This window comes from Anoplopoma fimbria, chromosome 16, assembly GCF_027596085.1.
Source record: "Anoplopoma fimbria isolate UVic2021 breed Golden Eagle Sablefish chromosome 16, Afim_UVic_2022, whole genome shotgun sequence".
In the NCBI taxonomy this organism is placed as follows: domain Eukaryota; kingdom Metazoa; phylum Chordata; class Actinopteri; order Perciformes; family Anoplopomatidae; genus Anoplopoma; species Anoplopoma fimbria.
The window spans coordinates 13,953,270-13,972,932 of record NC_072464.1 but is presented as its reverse complement, the minus strand read 5'-3'; the positions used below and the strand labels follow the sequence as shown (position 1 = coordinate 13,972,932).

The window sequence follows — 19,663 nt, the reverse complement described above, 5'->3', positions numbered from 1 at the left end:
CATGATCGATGCCTGACATTTAACGGATTCAGCCTGTGGGAGAAAGGACACACTTGTCAGGTGTGTGTGTGTGTGTGTGTGTGTGTGTGTGTGTGTGTGTGTGTGTGTGTGTGTGTGTGTGTGTGTGTGTGTGTGTGTGTGTGTGTGTGTGTGTGTGTGTGTGTGTGTGTGTGTGTGTGTGTGTGTTGTGTGTGTGTGTGTGTGTGTGTGTGTGTGTGTGTGTTATTTGCCTGTGATTTGTATGTATGATTGATGAGAAAGGGAAGGCTTAAGCCAGAGAACGGGCTTTGCAGGAGTATCTGGTGAATACCTCTGTCCTCCTTCTTCCCCCCCCCAACGTTTTCCTTCTGGTTCGTTCCTCTTCCTTACTGCATGTTTGTCCTCCATGTGTCCTCCAGAAAGGGAAAATGAAGGAGGCAGCCCAGAGGTACCAGTACGCCCTGAGGAAGTTTCCTAGAGAAGGCTTTGGCGACGACCTGAAGGCATTCAAAGACCTCAGGGTCTCTCTGTACCTCAATCTCTCCCGCTGTCGCAGAAAAACCAATGTAAGCCTCTCAAGAGACACTCCACTTTCTTTTTTCTTTGTTCCTCAGCCAGTGCTTCTAATTTTAGCTCCATCCTTTAATGACTGTTTATACAAGGCGTTTCACTCACCAGAGTTTTATTTGTCAGTGAGTAATGAATATCACGGGGCGTCAATAAATTAATATTTGCTGCAGAAAATAGTTTTTTCTGTAATTAAAGTTTATTTGTGCTATGGCACACAAAACCAGCTGCTGAAGTAGAACAATGATAAATAAGTAACAGATGAGATGAGATGTGGAGATAAGTGCAAAATAAAATAAAAACTAAACAAAAATGTATCACACAGGGAGGCACCATGTATTAATAAGTTGGATAGCATAGTTTCCAAAGGTTTGTTCCTTTATACACATCAGAAACTTCATAACATTTTTTGTTGGTAATTATTAGTCCTGGCAATGTCTGTCTTCAATTTTAACCATTCAGCAAGACCAATTTTTTTGTCTAGATCTTCAAATGGTAGAGAACAATCCTTAAAGCAGCAATAAAGCCTGCTAGTGCAAGTCAAACATTTTGTTAAGTTATACCTGGTGGTAGGACAGACCGGTCTCCTTATAAGCACAGCTGGGGAGATTCCATCAGTGGCCTATGCAACCACTCGCTGATACTTACTTGCTTCCATAAAAGGAGAAACTAAAGAAAATTCTCACATAAACTAAGTCTTTCTTTCACATTTACACTTCCAACAATAGTTGTCAACCACGAGTCCCATTTCTTTCAGTTAAACTGATGTATAATAATACCTGTGGAAGATTTTGTTGTGTTAATTTGCCCACTGGGTCTCTAACTGATCACCAAACATCTGCCGCTATGTTTGAGTTCAGATCTCCTCCCCTTTCTTTCCTTCAAAGTTCACAGTTACTTTATAGAGTGTTCTTCGTTTGATTAAAAAAAAACTGCAGCTGATGAGGCAAATCAACTTTAGTTTCTGAGAAGTATTTCAGATTGTTTAGAAATGTTTTAGGCAAAGATAAATCAGTGAGTAGGACTCCAGCTTGTGTAATGAGTTGAGCATGCGTGGGCAGGGGAAGCTTGTTAGTGTTCAGATGGTAGCAGGGAGGAGGTGGGGAGGAAGCTACAAGCGCACTGGGCAGTGGACTCAAATCTTCATGTGAAACAAACTCAATTCCTGCCTGTGCCGGCCTGTCTGCTCACTCAGCCAGAGTTTCTGTGCCGAGAACAGAGATGAGATTTTACCAAATTATGAATTAATAACTATTAGAGAAGGACTGGACATTTTGAAAAAGACTGAAGAAAACTTTTCTTCTCTAATAGTTTTATGAAGAGCTTTTCTGAGAAAACAATTGTGCAGAAAATCAAAGACAGAACAGCTTAAATAAATCTCTAAGACTGAAGAAAACTTTAAGCTGTTCTGTCTTTGATTTTCTGCACAATTGTTTCCTCAGAAAAGCTCTTCATAAAAGTTTGTTTACACAAGTCTTAGTCTAGTCTTAGTTACAAATCTAGCAGGAAGACTTTTGTAGCGAACCAGCTGATGATGTGATTACATCTCAAAAGATAGAGGGCGATTAGGGGGAAACGGACACCATGAGGTTGTCTGTTGTGTGTTTCTAGAGTAACAGTACCCGGGATGCCTTCCAGGTATTTTAACAGTTTATACAGAGAGCAAAACTGCTGGAGAGATGTAGCATGGGTTAAATACTGTCATTACTTAATTTAAAAATATTGTTATCTCCTCAAAGCGATAAATAAAACAAGCAACAAGGACAAAACGTGTATTTCTGTGACTGAAATTGAGCTTAAATATCATCTGGCTAAGTCATTTATTGATTCTGCTCCTCTTGTAGGATTTTGGGATGGCTGAGGAGTTTGCAACAAAAGCACTGGAGCTGAAACCCAAATCCTATGAGGCCTACTACGCCCGAGCAAGAGCTAAAAGAAGCAGCAGGTAAACTATTAACACAGTTCCAGTCTAGCTCCTGCGGTTATTATTGGTGGTGAATTATGTAGTCTGGATCCGGTAACAATGTTTCTCTTCATTCTTTTCTCCGATCCACAGGCAGTTTACGGCGGCCCTGGCTGACCTGCACGAAGCAGCCAAGCTCTGCCCCAATAACCGGGAAATCCGTCGTTTGCTGGCCCGAGTGGAAGACGAGTTTAAACAGATGCAGCGCACTCAGATTAAAGGAGTCGCCGGGGCTGCAGCTGCTTCCAGCCAGGCTTCTGGAAACCACGGGTCTGACCAGGAGCAAGACGAAGGACAGGAGGAGCCTTCAGAGCACAGCGTTGCCAGGAGCGTGGAAGGACAAAGAGACATCCTGGAGGAAGAGGAGGAGGAAGAGGAAGAGGAGGAGGCGGCCTCGCTGCACGACAGAACAGCTGAACCCTGCTGGTCACAGAACAGTTATTCCTACAACAGAGTGTTACCCTCTGAGCCTGTCAGCAACAGTTTGGCCCATCAGAGTCAGAGTCTGAGCCCCAGCTCCCCCCAGGCCCCGGCAGGCTGCCCCCCCACCGGTACATCCGAGAGCACCGGGAGGCGCTGGCCCAACAGGGCCTGGTCCTGCAGCCAACCAAGCAAGCCCAGATAGTCAAGACCAACCAGCACATGAGCTCAATGCAGGTCGGGGGAGGAGCCATGGGGGGCCGCGTGGGAGGGGCCAAATCTCAGTACGCTCCCTCCAGTCCATTACCGAGCCGACACATGTCCAGTGTGCTGAAGCCGGGACCAGGCATCGACATCAGCCCTCTGCCGACCCCGGATGACGAGCCCGTATACGGGAACCGCGTGTCGCTGGCGGCCGCCTCCACCTCCACGGGTCACAGCTGTGAAATCGAGAGCCTTCATTCCTCCCAGGTTTCCTACTCATCCTGCAGCAGCTCCAGGGGTCAGGGGCAAGACAGGCTGTCCGTCCACTCTGCGTCCTCCCTGGACGGTTTGGCCTGCTCCGGTCCCGGACCTCAGGGGAACCACGCTGACCTGGGAAACGAAGGGATGATAGGTGCAATAGGATCACAGGGAGGAGGAGGAGGCAGCAGCAGCAGCATGCGCGTGTCCAGCTCCACCAGTAGCCTGGCGTCCAGCAGCAGTCTGTCGGACAGCGGCAAGCTGGGACCCGATGTCCGCACCAAGATCTCTGACAAAACAAAGCACAGCCAACAGGCCGGTTCTGCAGCAGAGTACAAACCCAGACCCTTCATGGGCATAACTGACAAGACGGCCCGCTTTCACCAACAGCTCCAACAGCAGCAGCAGCAGCAGCAGATCCAGCAGATCCAGCAGCAGCAGATCCAGCAGCAGCACCACGGTTTGCAAAGTTACCCGAGTCTGCAGTCCGCGGGCCGCAGCTGGCTGAACCACTCGTCCGACGGTCTGGTGTGTCACAACATGTCAGCGATGGGCCTGCTGCCCGTCGATTGCGAGCTGCCTTACGCCAAAACAGTGAGCACTTACCAGGAGCAGCACAAACCTCCACCACCTCAGGGTGCTATGGCAATGAGTAGCTTACAGAACGGCATGCACGCCAAGGATTTCACAGAGAAGTTCTGCCAAGCCGCCAACTGTTACAAAGAGTCCAAGCCAGCACTGGCGTTGCAGCACCCGTTCATGGACAGTAAACCCAAGCAGCCCGGCCTAGCGCGAGATAATCCTGCCAATCACGTAGCTTCAATGAAACCAAAGCGATCGTTTATAGAGTCAAATGTGTAGAGATGTTTGTTTTATCTTTCGTACAGTCCACAACGCACACAAACAAGCAAAAAAAATCTCAAAAAAATCTCAAGAGAGGAGTTGTTTCATTTTCTTTTTAACCAACCCCAAACAGAATAGTCTCTCTTTTAAGCCGTGTGAGGAGCAGTTTGCAAGCTGTTTGTTTTCCTGTGTGAATACAGACTGCAGGCGGTGTACTGAACGCTCCGGATTTTTTATTTTTTTTTTCCTCCCGACCTGTCGCTTGTGGCTGTGTGCTTCTGTTACATGAAAACATGTCGGCCGTCATTCAGCCAAGCTGGAGACATTGCACTGAAGGAAGTATTTGGACATGTAGTGTACAGTCCTCATCAACGCAACGGTGACAGTGAGCACTTTATACACACTTAGGCCGCTCAAGTGCTTAAACGACATATTCAGATACCGCATAATGTTATTACAGAACAGTTTAGGGAGAGGGAAATGGGGTTTGAACTGTGTTCATCACGTCCATGGTGCTGAGAGAAGAGAAATAAGGAAGAGAAGAGTACTCAGTGAAGGTGTAAGAAAGTGTAGAAGGACGGGCATTCCTGTGTTTTAAGGAGGATGTTATAGATCCTCCTGTGTATATTATATAAATATGTATTTTTCCTTCTTTTCAGTGAAGATCTATGTTAAGTGTATTGACAGATTGAGACTTGTGTATTTTGAGTTTTATGCACAATGTTGTTTAAAAGGTGTTAAAGGTTCTAAAAAAAACATTTGTTAAATGTGTTTGTACATTATATAAATCACCATTAACATTGAATTGAAATCCTTTCTGTATCTGCTTGTTGTTGCTGTCTAGTTTAATTTATTTACAGCGCCAATGGCTTCGTTAATTGTTAAAGCAATATATTTTATATAGTTATTTTTGCACAGCTAATAAGACATTTAATGATTCTCAATACCGTTGAGTTTAAGTGTATGCTACAATTGCAGTTTATATTACAGAGTTAAAAAAAAATCTATAAAAACAGAAATGGTTTCGGGGCGCAGTGCCATCAGCTCTATTTTAATATGTACGTTAAATGCAATTGTTGCCATGTTTTCAGTATTGTGAGCTTTATTAGCTGTGATCACATACTGTAATAGAACATTACTGCCATAGCCACCATGGGAGAGAGAAAAATAAAGACCCACTGAGGAGAAAACGAACAGGTCTGCTGACTTTTATTCTGAAACACAGGTCTGTCCAAGCTAAGAGGACTTAATGATGATCATGAGAGGAGTATAAATATTATACAGCTGTTTGGTTTCTGCCAAAAAAGATCAATAAAGCGGGACTAAGATTTGCTTAACTGATTCCTCTGTGACTACAAATGGCTGTTACAGGACAATGGCACATTCATTTCCATTCATTTCAGTGTTTGCTTTTTACTTTTTCCATTTGGGATTAACTGTGAAATGCTAAAATGTAGTGCAATGGTAGCAAAAGTAGAGAAGGATCATGGTCAACAAAGTGATCAATGTCTATGTAAAGCTTGATACCATTGGCTAACATTAGCCACTGCCTGATGTTCATATCTGATCTACAGTAACTACAGTGTAGCTTTAGCAGCAGCACTGACTGTATTGATTAGATTGAGGCTTTTCTTTATTGTCCCCGAAATAAACTTTACATTTTTTAATTCATTTACAATTCAGTCACAGTGTTGCTTAAAGTGATGGTATCTTCAAATATACAGTATAAAGCCTTACAATTAGCAGGTATGAAGACATTTGGCTTAACAGGACTCTTTACTGTACTAAGTTGCACCTTGAACAAATCTTTATTATTAGTAATAACTTAATGATTACAAGAGCATTTCTTATCAGATGAGCAGGTCCAATATGATGATAAAGCACCTGTTAAGTTTTCAAACAAGCTTGAAATCATCTGCCGTCTACTGGCTCGTCTTCCATCGTGTTATTGCCATCTTCAGAGATCTGTTGGGGGTTAGCAGCGTGGTCTGTAGGAGCAGGTTTGTCATGGGGCTGGTTTTGTTTTTGCTGATCCAGCTCTCGATGGATTCTCGCTCATAGGAATACCCATCTGTGGAGTAGACACACGTTGTGACTTCTTATATACGCTGAGACATTGGACAGGTTTTTAGCATTTTGTTGTCTCACCTGCAGCAATGACTGGATCCTTCATCAGCTCTCTGGTGATCGGACACATAAACTCATCTGGAGCATCTGAGCCGCTCTGCTCTGCCTTCAAGGCCTCGATTTTCCTCAGGAGACGACCGCGGAGGCCAAAGGACTCTGAGAAACCAACAGACTGCTCAGAACATCTGGTAAATTACATCACACGCACTGCAATGTCTTGTAATGCTTACAACTTAGTGATGCAAAGATTATATGTATCCATTCATTTATGATCAAAGCTCTAATCTATTTAATGTTTAATGTTTTTCCACTAAGATGCATCAGGGTTTTTTTTCTGTTGAACAGAATCAGTGATCGGCACTTGGCAGACTGTATTTGTCCTCCCTCTGGTCTCTAAGATAAAAACAAAGGCAGGAATAAATCTGGACTTCCGCTCAATCAATCTGTGCCGAGACACAAAGAGCCAGACATGTTTACTGTGTGATGATCGCCACACAGCTCAGGCAAGGTGTCTCCCCAGAGGAGTTTGTGTGGGTTGTGGTTTAAAAGTGAACATCTGTCATTATTATTATTAAAAAAAATATTTGAAAAAAGGGTCAAGAGAGGATAAAATGACCCTGCACGTCTCTGCCCACTGACTTTTACAGCAGCTCATGATTAGTGATGTGTGCGTGTGTGTGTATAGGGGCAGACAGAGATACAGTGAATGAGAGCATCTGCAGCAACATGTTTTATGACCAGCTTTTTTTAAATCCTGAAGAGATCTTGTAACAAATATATTGTTTTTACGCACAACTTACATTATTTCAGACGGCAGTTTAACAATTATATTGAGACAGGAAATGTTAAGAGAATCCCTCCTATCACACTATTCCATCGACTTCCCCGTTTATATTTCATTCTATTTCTATGATACTTGCAATATTGCAAGTATATTAGCAATATCATTTAAGAGAAATTCGAAGTTTTTCGCACTATGTTCTGAAGAAATTTGATCCTGGACCCTATCAGCCTCAAACAAACCAAAGAAACTTTCACAATCAGCTTCTCTGGGCTGAGGTCTAGATTCTTCTCTTTCTGCAGCAAATGACATGTTGTGAGTCCGTCTTCATGTTGCACTCATCCACAGAGTAGAAAAGCATTCAAGTAGACATTACAAAGACTGTGGCCACCTCCTGCTTTAAAGTTTAAAGTAAAACAGGCCGATGCAGTAGTGGAAGCTTGCCCTCACTATCGTATATACGTTGAATCCTACGGGAAAAATGATGTTGCTCAATCAAAAGTCTTCTCCCGATAAGACACGTCGAACCTATTAAATCCATCAAATCCTCCCATAAATGACTCTTGGATAGAAAAACGGCACTTAACAGCTCTATAAGATTTAAGGTTTCCATAAGTTCCCACATATTTCATAGGGCTTAAGCCATTAGTACTATACGGTCCACTTTACATTTAGATTGATAATTTGATGGGACGCTACAACAAAACTGCAGAATGAGACTGTCTCCACAGAGACACACTGAATTATAATCGAGAGGACCCCCCCCACCACTCAAAGATTCATGAATATTTCATTAAGTAAAGTGAGCTGGAATCAAATTTTCTGTGTGTGTCTGTATAAGTAAGTGTGTGTCTATGCACGCACACTCATTCTACACAAACAGCATGCATGGAAAATGATAGTTGTTGGTTGCACAGCACAAAAAGGGCAGGAAATGTGGCAATCTGCTGTTTCCTCCGTCATCATGCTGTGGTAATGATGAGAGCTGTCCTCCATACTAAACACATGGAAAAGAGATGCTCGGTCCATAGGACAAGCTTTGCATAACTGAACAGCATGCGAGGGAAGTCGGCTTTACTGTTGTTTTTTAACTGTGTCTACTGCTGTCCAATTAAAGCAAACACAACAATAGCCAGAAGGCTAATCAGAGTAAGGACAGCTTTTCTGGGCATTATGGCATTCATGCATTCATGACTGCTAAGTTCTCCTCAAAACTGTGTGGGGAAAATAAGAATTTAAGATTTGCTGAGCTGAAAGTACCAGTGCTGAAATATTACCTAGAAAGCACACATATCAAGGAGACGAAATACAAAGTTAACAATCATCAAAGTCTGTTCAACGGAAAACAATTAGGTTATAATCTTCAGTGAGGATGTTTACAATTTTAACATATTAACACCACATGATGGCGCTATCAGCTCCAAAAACTCACCACTTGTTCCTTGGCCAATAGCTCAACTTTCTACCAACTTTATTTGCACTCTGTTTTCCTGCTAACTAACAGATAAACATATGGAGACTGAAGCTGGAGCCAGCAGTCAGCTTTCTTAGGATAAACACTGGAAACAGAGGGAAACAGCTGGACTAGCGTTGTCTGAAGGTAAGAAAATCCACCTGAAATACTTCTAAAAGTTATGGATTAACATATATTTCATTAGTTTGATGCTTGTGTCTATAAATTGTTAGCTTCTGTACTATGCTGCTCTAACATTGGTGTCTACAGTTGCCTTCTGGCTGCAGTTCGGACAGTGACTCTCCACACGGAGACCTTGGACGACCCTGGATGGACTAATCTTGTTTTCAGAGGGATTATCATTGTTTGTGACGTAAAGGTCATCCCGTGGGGTTCTGTCCTCACAGCGGGATCTGTGATTGTATAAGCAGATAGAAACGTTGCAGCTCCACGTCCCTAAATCAGATCACTGTTTGGGGAAGAGTTGTGAGTGGAGAAAAAATAAATCAGAACATCAATAAAAAAAATAGGAAGCGGCTTATATTATGCCATCCAATTGAAGCTTGTCATGTTTTAGGATCAAACAGTAAATCCCCACAGAAACACAGAGTCACACGGTCCCTGTGTGTGTGTGTGCGTGCGTGTGCGTGTGTGTGTGTGTGTGTGTGTGTGTGTGTGTGTGTGTGTGTGTGTGTGTGTGTGTGTGTGTGTGTGTGTGTGCGTGTGCGTGTGTGTGCTTTACACTAATGTGCATGATTGTGTTTTATATTCCATCCTCACCAATTCCCAGCTCTGCTGCTGTTTCCTTGTTCATCTGGTTGAGCTCTGCTCCATCGATGTTGTTGGCTTTAAAGATGCTGACGAGCTCCTGCAGTCCTTCCTCGCACAACCAAGTCTGCACATCCTCCTCCGACCAATCAGCAACCAGCAGCCTGGAGTGACCCGGCAACTTCCTTCCTGCAAAACGCACAACAGGAAGGGAGCGAGTGCCCTGCTATTATAACAACCCCCCTCATCTCCTGGAACAAAACTTATCTGATGTTAACAAATTATTTCTCTCACACTCCACAGAAAAGGACACACTCCCTTTGTGCTGAAGTGGGAGTGACAATTACATTCCTGCACACAGATCCCTGACTCGCATAAAAGCATGTGATCTACCAAAGAAAAAAAAGTCAATCCCAGGGTTGTGTTACTTCAGATTGTGCCAGCATGCAGCTCATCAACCTTCACACGACACTGTGTGAGTGAGCGGTCATCATCTATCATACGAGTCCCAGAGACAAACTGGCCTGCTGTGTGCCGGCCCCGTAAATGACACCTTGCAGCAGCCTCGTGGTCCCCATCGCCCGTCATTATCTTTGTCAAGGATAACCCTGAAGCCCGGGAGGTGTTGCTCATTACCACGCTAACCACATGTTAGGTCCATCCCCTCTCCTACCACTGCTAGCCAAGAAAAAAAAATCATAATCAATGCATATTTTCCTAAAAAAAAAGACACTCATCACTCAAAATGTGACATGTCCAATCTTCTTTTTGTAGGATGTGGAATGGCATGACAGCTGATCTAGAGGTTAGGATTTGCTTCTGGATACTACTGTTCAATATGCTAACATGATGTGTTTAGCATCTTTACTTTCATGTTTACCATCTTAGTTTGAACAGGTTAGCATGCTAACATTAGCACTAAAGACGCAGTACTGGCTAGAGTAAAACTTTGCCATCATAACTCATGCCCCAAGCACAGATAAACTGAGTGGAAATATCCACTTATTGGTTCTGCACCACAGTGAGCGGAGTAACACCACCTCCTCTCTGCAGCCCTGGAGTGTGGAGTCTCCCAGTCTAGGAGTCTGAGTCATGGCATCACTGTGCCAAAAGCATGAAACCCTCACAGAGCCTTACTGCAGACTGGGACTGCTCAGCCTGCAGAGTTTAATTACATGGACAGATGCACATATGAGGCTCTCTTCATCATCTATCCATCCATTTTTCTGCCGCTTATCCGGGGTCGGGTCATGGTGGCAGCGTGTTAAGCTCAATATTCCAGACGTCCCTCTCAACAGAAACGTTTTCTGTCTCCTCCTCGAGGATTTCGAGGCATTCGCAAGCCAGATGAGCTACATAATCTCTCCAGCGTGTTCTTTGTCTACACTGGGGTTTCTTAATGATCCCCTTTACACAGGACAACCCTGGAGATGGTCTATTTTTCTTATTGTCAACAAATCCCATGAAAAGACAAAAAAACAAGAATAAGCTGTTTCTTCTAACAAGTATTGCCGTAGACCTCCATTAGTTTCCAAAAATCACATTACATTTGCACTGCAAAAATAACGCTGATAACGATATTATTGTGAAATCTATAGAAAATGTTTCAAAATAATGCTATCAATCAAATTCATCTTTAACTTTGTTTATTGCGCTAACGCTGCCCATGAACACAGGTGTTTCCCAATCACTCTGGCTGATTAGACTTTTACTCAGGTTGATGCTAGCTGGAGATCTATTGGGAATCACTTGACCACACTAATGAGAATGATAACTCGGTAGGTTGTCTCACAACAGAACTTACATGAGGGTGAAGGAAGGTCTAATTAATCAACATGAAAAAGACTGTGTGGTTGGACTATGGATGTGTTTGGGTTGTTTAAAGTCACATCTTCCACTGCACTGTATTTTTTATTCAGTTTTGTTCCATTTTAGCTTATCTTTAAAATGTTATTCAAGTGCCTTTTCATTTTGTCTTGATGCTTGTCTTATATAAAGCACTTTAAAAGGTGCTAAACTTGCCTAAAGAGTCTACAGCTAGCTGCTCTGTGTAGCTCCACTTTGGCTCAGCAGAACTTTGAGTTAGGTGCTTACATTAGCACGCTATGCTCACAGTGACAATGCTAACATGCTAATGTTTAGCAAATATTATGTTAACCGCCATCTTAATTAAGCATTTTAAGATTTGCTTATAAGGACTAATCATGGAGTACAGCTGTGGCTGATGGGAATGTCATTTGTTTTGCAATATTTAGTCAGACAGCCAAATTATTATTTTTCTGAGAAGGAAGAGAACGGCTGCACCAACCAGAGTCACTCCGCTAGCTAACGCCTACTGTGCCCATATGTTTTAAGAAATGACTGACCGTGTTTTGAAAATGAAACTGTATATCTTTCTGATGCATTTTTAACAATTCAGCAGGAACGAATGAACTTGGGAAGGTGTTATGAGACGGACAAACACATTGTTGTTTTAGTCTTTAAATGGGATTATCTGCCATTAAGAAAAATATTGAATTATGCCAGCTTTATCCTTTAAAGCCAGGTGGTTGTTTTTTTCATATACATTTTTAGGATCCCCATTAGCTTCACAAAGGCACATTTGGGTTTCTCTTACTATAGAAACATGATAAACACAATGTTTTTTTAGCTCAGAGTGCTGTGAATAACTAAAGATTTTTAGGGGAAAAACAGAGTAAAGCATCTGTTTACCTTGGCACACAGTCTTCCTTGATTCAGCCGCTGCAGGAAAACATAAAAGAGAATAACTTTAATATGTGAAAAGAAAGAAAGAACGAAGATTAAAGGAAATGAGAGAGAGAGGAGGCGGTAGAGGCATACAAAAGGCAGATCTTCATTGAGATGGAATTTGCTTTGTCAACATCAACCTGACTAATGGCAGATGGGAAGCTGCCCTGATGAAGCTTCAAGGCCTCCAGATGTCTAACGATTGCACCTTTTCATTTACTATTCGAAATGTTTTCTTTCATGTTGGTTTGGAACCCTCACAGCAACTCTCTGAGGCTCAGTGGTACTTTGCCCTGCTGCACCAATAAACATCAATCACAATTCCTCCTCTAGACACTGCAGCCAGACAGCAATACACATGTAATGGAGCTTCTCCTGCTGGATATTTCCCAAAACACTCTCTAGGGAAGCTTTGGAGCTCCAAATGCCTCCTGGGCTTTGAAACCACTGCTAACAGTCTGTTAAAAAGGAGGAGTGATTGTGCATTTTGAAGGCGCCAAACTAAACAATTCCCTGTTAAGTATTTACCAGTTCTGCTGACTTCATCTCCTATTCTCCACACGTTTACGGTTCGGTCCATGGAGCCGGTTGCAATCCACGGCATGGTGGGAGACAGAGCAACAGCCGTCACATACCTGCAGGGAGGATGGAGAGGAGCAGAAATGTAAAGGGTGTGTATGACAGACTGAAATTGGCACAGGAAGAGATCGGCTTTAAAAGTCAGCTTCCATCTACCCTTAATAAAATATATAATAAATTCCAGTTTTAGATCATAATGTATCTTAAATCCTTTCAAGCCCTTCAAAGGGCTCTGCTGGTGTCCACCTGCGGTGCCACCTCAATGACTGTCTGAAAAGCAGCGCAGGAGAATACACTATTGCATCACTGCACCCAGTGCTTCTGGGAAAAACTAATCAGGCAAAAATCACACGTTTTGATCAGAAACTCTTTTGCTGTTTGTCTGATAGCTGCAGAGATTGCATAGCTGCGGGAGGTCAGGTCTTTTACCTGTCATGCTGTTTCAAAGTGTGGAGCAGAGTTCCCAGGTTCTGTAAACAGAGAACAAACACACAGGGACAGAACAGGAACGATTGGGATCTCTGTGTTTATAGTGGTTGGATAAATTATTTAGAAAGTAGTTAACTGAAGCAGCAAAGCCAAACCTAAAAAAACACTATGTTTTGTAAGTGTTTTTTGTGCTTTACTTACCGCATCATATATCGCAACACTTTTATCCACTGAACTGTTGAATAATTAGAGTAAAGTTGTTTGCAGAATCCATAAACACGCCTTTGCATTACAGAATTGAAGAATATGGTTAAAATGTTTACGAGCTACAAACAGAGCACAGATCAGCCTTCAGTATGTTTGTTCAGAAATAGCAGAAAGATGCAAACAGAAGGTTAAACACAACAAAATACACTCCTCCTGTGGCCTGCTGAGGGAACAGCACGATCAGTGCTCAGCAGTGGCATCTGCTGTTTACAGCACAGAAAAAAGGAGCACTTAAAACATAGGGGTGGGATTCATTTAAACTTAATTCGTCCCAAATGAGCATATGATTTAACAGCAAATAATAAATAATAAGCCAATATTCAGTTGGAAACACAGGAGGTGTTTATTAGCTCTGCTCACACGTATGAAGATAAGATATTTATGTGTGTGTGTTTGTGTGTGTGTGGTGATGTGATGTGATGTGTGCCGTACCCCGAAACAAGCAGCTGTCCATCAGAAGAGAAGGCACAGGACAGAACTGGAGCCGTTTGGCTGGTGAGAGTGTGCAGCAACTTCATGACACAGGCTGAGGGGTAAACAACACACACATGTTTACTAAGCTCACAGTCCTGGACATCACATTGACTTACACTCATTTCCTGGAGATTTTAACCAACCCCTACTTGCCTCCCCTTAACCTTTACCACTGATCCCAAAATCAGCTATTTCCCAATGGGGATGTGGCTTTTGCCCCCAAGCCGTCCTCAGTTAACTGATATTTAGTCTGAAATGTGTCTCCAAAGGTAACCAAAGTTGGGAACACACACACACACAGTAAATCTGTTTAAGTACTTACTTTCTCACACACACACACACACACACACACACACACACACACACACACACACACACACACACACACACACACACACACACACACACACACACACACACACACACACACACACACACACACACACAAAGTTTTGTCAAAACTCTCTTCCCTCTTGATGGTTTGAAGCTGTGCCACCTGCTGACAGCTGCTTGGGAACAGAATATTTTCTTTTTGGCAATAAACCTGAGACTTGCACAGTTTAAGATCCAGAGACACTGAGGATTATTGCACAATGAATTATTACTCTGTACTCATGTGCCGAAAACAACTGGTCTGTATCAGCTTTTAAATTGTCAGCCTGTAAATACACATGTATTAAATTAAACCTCCCTCTTTTCCATTATAATAAAAATTGTGTGTTTTCAGGTTCTGTGGGAGCTTAATTTGTTATTTGCATGCATATTCATGATGTGATGTGAAGCACCTGTACCTCTCAGTAAGGACAAAAAACAAAACTTATTATCAAACCTGACAAAATCTAACTGCACACTTGAGAATAGGAATGAAATGAGATGTATGATTGAGAGGTATGCTGCTGGGTGAAAGGAAAAAGCTGCAAAACTGACAACATGTGAAATTTGCTCAAAGAAGACCATTTCTTTTTTATATGGAAGCATAAAAATATGAGGCTGCAAACATAAAGTAAGGCCGGACAAGAAAAAATGCTCCATACAGACGGCAATCCCAGATTCAAAATTGGCCCCTTTCTTCCCTGCATGATCTACACTTTTTCTGGTAAAACAGCTGAAGAGGAGTTAAAGCATGCAATTTTCTTCAAAAGACAAGATAGATGCACATTTCAGGAAGACGGGCTCGTTGGAAGCTCCTCCAGAGAATATGAAAAATAAGAAAGACATGAAACGAGAACAGACACTGTTCTGTGTCTTTCTACAAGATGAAAAATCCCCATGGATTGCAGTGGGTCATCACGTGGGACACATCGCATCCTCCCTAGAAACAGTCGTTACCACGGCAACACTACTTAGGAGCTAACAACATGGCATGTTCACACACTAACAAAAATACAGTCCGCGGGCTGTTTACTCAACGTATGAACATACAAGAAATGTTCATGTCCTACTGTCAAGATATGAATGAGTGAGTGGATATAATGTCTGCACCTGATTTCCTCTTCAACTCATCTCCACACACACACACACACACACACACACACACACACACACACACACACACACACACACACACACACACACACACACACACACACACTGCAGCTGCTGTATTTCAGCAGAATGTCTTAAAGTGATCCATTATTAATGAGTCGGTCTGCAGCTGATTTATTCCACGCACTAATAAAATTCCTCTATTCAGCTGAGCGGTTTCAAGGTTAAAGCAGTCAGCAGGTTCTCTCTGTCTCTGTCCCCCGCCTCTCTCTCTCTCTCTCTCTCTCTCTCTCTCTCTCTCTCTCTCTCTCTCTCTCTCTCTCTCTCTCTCTCTCTCTCTCTCTCTCTCTCTCTCTCTCTCTCTCATGGAAGATGGAGTGAGAGAGCTTTCAGTTGAGGAAGCATGCAGAGGGGTCGGCCTACCTGCACCTTCACGCTGGGAAACAATCCGTATTTTCAGCCGGCTGTCTTGTCCACAGGAGGCCAGTCGAAACTCCACACAGCAGCCATCTGCAGAACAAACAAAAAAAACAGCCACATTCCCTCTTTCTGAATGTTTATGCTCGACTGACTTTAATAACAAAGGAAGAAAAAATATAATTTGACGGACGGTTTGTGAAGTGTTACAGCACCAAGCAAGCATCTTTTACACTGTATGGGGCATAAATGTAGTGTTTGGATTAAAGGGAGATTTCGATAACAAAAATATGCTTTTTATTCACCAAAAGTGGCAAATGTACATGTAATGTTTGATTCAAGGATAAAATGCAACCGCTTACTTTCAAGTTACTTCTAACTGTCAAAACAGGCCAAAACTGAAATATAAACTGTTTTTTTCTGTTACAAACTAAATGATTAGTTCACCCCAAATCCCAAATACTGTGAATATCAGTTGAATAACTAGAACTATTTTCTGTTTACAATGGTTAACAGCAGGAAAAATCATCAATGGACATGAAACAGATTAAAGAAAAGAGCATATGTTTGGCATTTTGCTTGATAAATGACTTCAAAATAAACCTTTCAAAGCATCAACAAACAAAACTAACTACCCGCACGTCTAGACACCACTATTTAAAAGTGATTATTTCTTGTTGTTTTAGGTGAACTGACGTTTTAAACACTAAGAACTCACTGATTATAAACTGCGGTGCAAAGCTGCAGCAGGTGACTCCCAGGTCGTGGGCGTCCTTCTCAGCATGCAGGAGGTTGATGTCCGTGTCCCACAGTTTGAGGTCTCCGCCGGTGCAGCCGGTCACAAACATCTGGCCACAGGGAGAGAAGCAGCAGGCAACAACACTGGCCTCGCTCACTGCACGGCACCTTTAAAAGACAACGTTGGATAAGCACACTGGGTTGTTATTCACAGCAGGGTTAACTTCAAAGGGTGTGAAACAAACAAGGAGCAGGACTTTATTGATCCCGGCTTAAACTTTAGCTTAAAATTTAGATGAAGCTATAGAGAGCTGGACAGAGTTTCGCAAGATTAATTTAAACCACCTTTCAGAGCCTTGAGGGTGCTTGTAAAAGTTGTAATCCTTTGATGAAGACAGCTTCATCAACATATTTCACAAGACAATAAGTTGTCCAGCTGGTTGAGTTCATTAAGTTTCTCTTTTGTTAAACCTGCATTAATGTAGCAGCGAGGGAAGTAACTCTGATCTTTCTTTAGTACATTAGTTCAGTTCATTCTAAACTAAGCCTGATGTAGGAATAACCAAACCAGGCTTGAGACAGTCAAATAGAGATACAGATGTTATATGGACAAGAAAATCTTGTTTTTTTTTCAACTAGCTTCTTATTGTGAACCATACAATCTATGTCCTGTAGAATAGGGTTTCAAATGAGCACAATATGTTCTGCCAAACATGTTGCTATAATTCATTTTCAGCATTTTATCTGTGCTTCTCTCACTGGTGGTCGGGCTCTGATGACATAATCACTTGAAACATATTTAAATGTGAGAATCAGGATGTTATGTGATGAATCTATTTGATGACAAAGGCAGTGAGGTGTAACCAAGTAAGCCTTCTTGTATCAAATTCCCAAGTCTAAGAAAGAACCTTCAATCTCAGGTTGTGAGATCGTTTACCAGTCAAACAACTATAAATAATCAATTTGGTATTTTGTGTTATTTTATGGTAAACTGATTCTGGTTGGATAAAACAAGCTATTTGAAGACTGTGGCATTGGGCTCTGAGAAATGATAATTGGCACTTTTTCACCAGTTTCTGTCACTTAATACACTAAAAAAACCTCTGCAATACAAATACACTGTGCAATACAATAGTTATAATAGTTTCTGTCTGTATATATAATATTTAAGTTACTGTGGATTCTTTACTGTTTTTTTATTGCTCATTTGCTTATTTATAATAGTTATTTTGATCTTGTTTTTTTACTATGTCTCTTGTTTGCACTATCCTCTATGCTGCTGTAAACCTGTAAATTTAACTAATAAAGGATTATCTTATCTTATCTTAAGATGAGAAAAGATTCACAGAGGTTTAAACTGTTGTTAAGTGCTTGCTTTAACAATTGCTGAAATACTTGTCTCTTACAATGAGCTCGTCTTTGATTGCTCTAACATGTTGGAGCTTTAATCTGTTGAACATGGTTGACGTCGGGTCCAGGGCGCCGCTAGGGATTTTGGGCCCCATGAAAAGAATCTTTACAGGGCCCCCAACACAGCGGCAAAATTTTTTGATGCTATTTTACATACAATTATGCATTTTAATGGTATTTTTGACTATCATTACCATATTTGTGAAAGAAGAACAGCATGACAGTGAAAAAACATGTGTGATTATATGTTAGTTAATAACTTAGTGTCATTATTTTTTCTGTATTATAATTTCATCATCATTAGGGGCCTCTCTGGGCCCCCTCCATCATGGGCCCCTAGAATCCGTCTCCTTTACCCCCCTTTTCGGCGCCCCTGGTCGGGTCACACGGTACCTGCGTAAAGTCTTGGAGGGAAGTCCCAGAGGGCCACGGTGCCGTCGCAGGCCCCGGCCAGCAGCAGCAGCGGGGAAGAGGAGGAGGAGGAGGAGGAGGAGCCCGGTGACACCGCGCACACCCGGAGCGGACTGCGGGTCGGATGCTGCAGCGCCGCGGCCACCTCACCTGTCCCCGCGGCCCACACGAGGGCGGACCCGTCGGTGGAGCAGCTGAACAGGTAGCTGCCACACGCGCTGAAGCAGCAGCAGTGGACCCCGTAGCCGTGACCCGACAGCGGGGAGAAGGGAAGCTCCAGGAAGTCCTCTGTCTGGTACACACGGAGGGTTTTATCCGCGGAGCAGGTGGCGAGGAGAGCCGGAGAGAAAGCGCAACAGCTGACCTCGTCTGCGTGATGCCGGAGGGAGCGCAGGAGCGACACCATCTTTGGACAGATGTGTACGGCTCCACCGAGGGAGGAGTTCACTCACAAGGTGGCGCAAAATGCCCAAATGTTCCGCCCAAGAAAGGAGAGAGGAGAGTTGGTGGTGACAGCAGTGATACAAACACAGGTGTCGACGGTTTCTCTCATTTAGGACTTCCGGGTCCACCTGTAAAGTCGCACAGCTGTTCTCAGTCATGTGACTCTTTCTGAGTTGCACAACGTTCGTAGTCCATTTTTTTTTCTTCTGTAAATGCAATTAAATATAAAATATACTCTACAGTAAAAACATGGAAAAAAAACTTAACTCAAGTATTATCAGCTAAATTCAATAGTACTCATAATCCAGTATAGTTCTTTTCGCTGTTATACAGTACCAGTCAAAAGTTTGGACACACCTTCTCATTCAATGGTTTTTCTTTATTATAATTTTTTTTCTACATTGTAGATTAATATTGAAGACATCCTAACTATGAAGGAACACATATGGAATTATGTGGTAAATAAACAAATGCTCAACAAACCAGAATATGTTTTATATTTTAGATTCTTCAAAGTAGTTGAATGAGAAGGTGTGTCCAAACTTTTGACTGGTACTGTATTTACATTATTGAATTAGAATTATTGACGAATTCAGCAGCATTTGATATTGCTGGTCGAGTTGGTGCTCATTTTTCCTACTTTATTGTGCTAGGTAGTTTTATCTAGAACATTGCTGCATATTTAATGTGTTTTTTGTGTGTAAAGTTAAATTTCAAAGTACCAAATTACTACAGTATACCTGTGAAATAAATGTAGTGGAGTTAAGTATAATATTTCCCCCTAAAGTGGAATAGAAGTATCAAGCATCAAAATATGGAAATACTAAAGTACCCCAGAGTTGTACATACGTGCATTACTTGAGACATTCCACTATTTACAAATCAAAACAATGCATTA

General features: G+C 42.3%; 2 protein-coding genes across 2 annotated transcripts in view; one reads left to right on the top strand and one right to left on the bottom strand.

Annotated features, from left to right (window-relative positions):
• tanc1b (tetratricopeptide repeat, ankyrin repeat and coiled-coil containing 1b) overlaps nucleotides 1–5,861 on the top strand; it is a 94,414-nt gene extending 88,553 nt beyond the window's left edge. The window contains 4 exon segments of the mRNA XM_054615001.1: nucleotides 399–545; nucleotides 2,391–2,491; nucleotides 2,603–3,017; nucleotides 3,020–5,861. Of these exon segments, the coding sequence (XP_054470976.1) occupies nucleotides 399–545; nucleotides 2,391–2,491; nucleotides 2,603–3,017; nucleotides 3,020–4,252 (1,896 nt within the window). The 3' untranslated portion in view covers nucleotides 4,253–5,861.
• A 73-nt stretch (nucleotides 5,862–5,934) lies between these two features.
• Nucleotides 5,935–18,882, bottom strand: LOC129104748 (WD repeat, SAM and U-box domain-containing protein 1-like). The gene is given in 12 exon segments (XM_054615575.1): nucleotides 5,935–6,305; nucleotides 6,383–6,517; nucleotides 9,376–9,552; nucleotides 12,076–12,105; nucleotides 12,640–12,746; nucleotides 13,120–13,160; nucleotides 13,321–13,354; nucleotides 13,819–13,912; nucleotides 15,769–15,855; nucleotides 16,481–16,668; nucleotides 18,304–18,322; nucleotides 18,325–18,882. Coding segments are annotated over 12 exon segments (1,464 nt in total). The 5' UTR covers nucleotides 18,728–18,882; the 3' UTR covers nucleotides 5,935–6,156.
• Nucleotides 18,883–19,663: the final 781 nt, after the last annotated feature.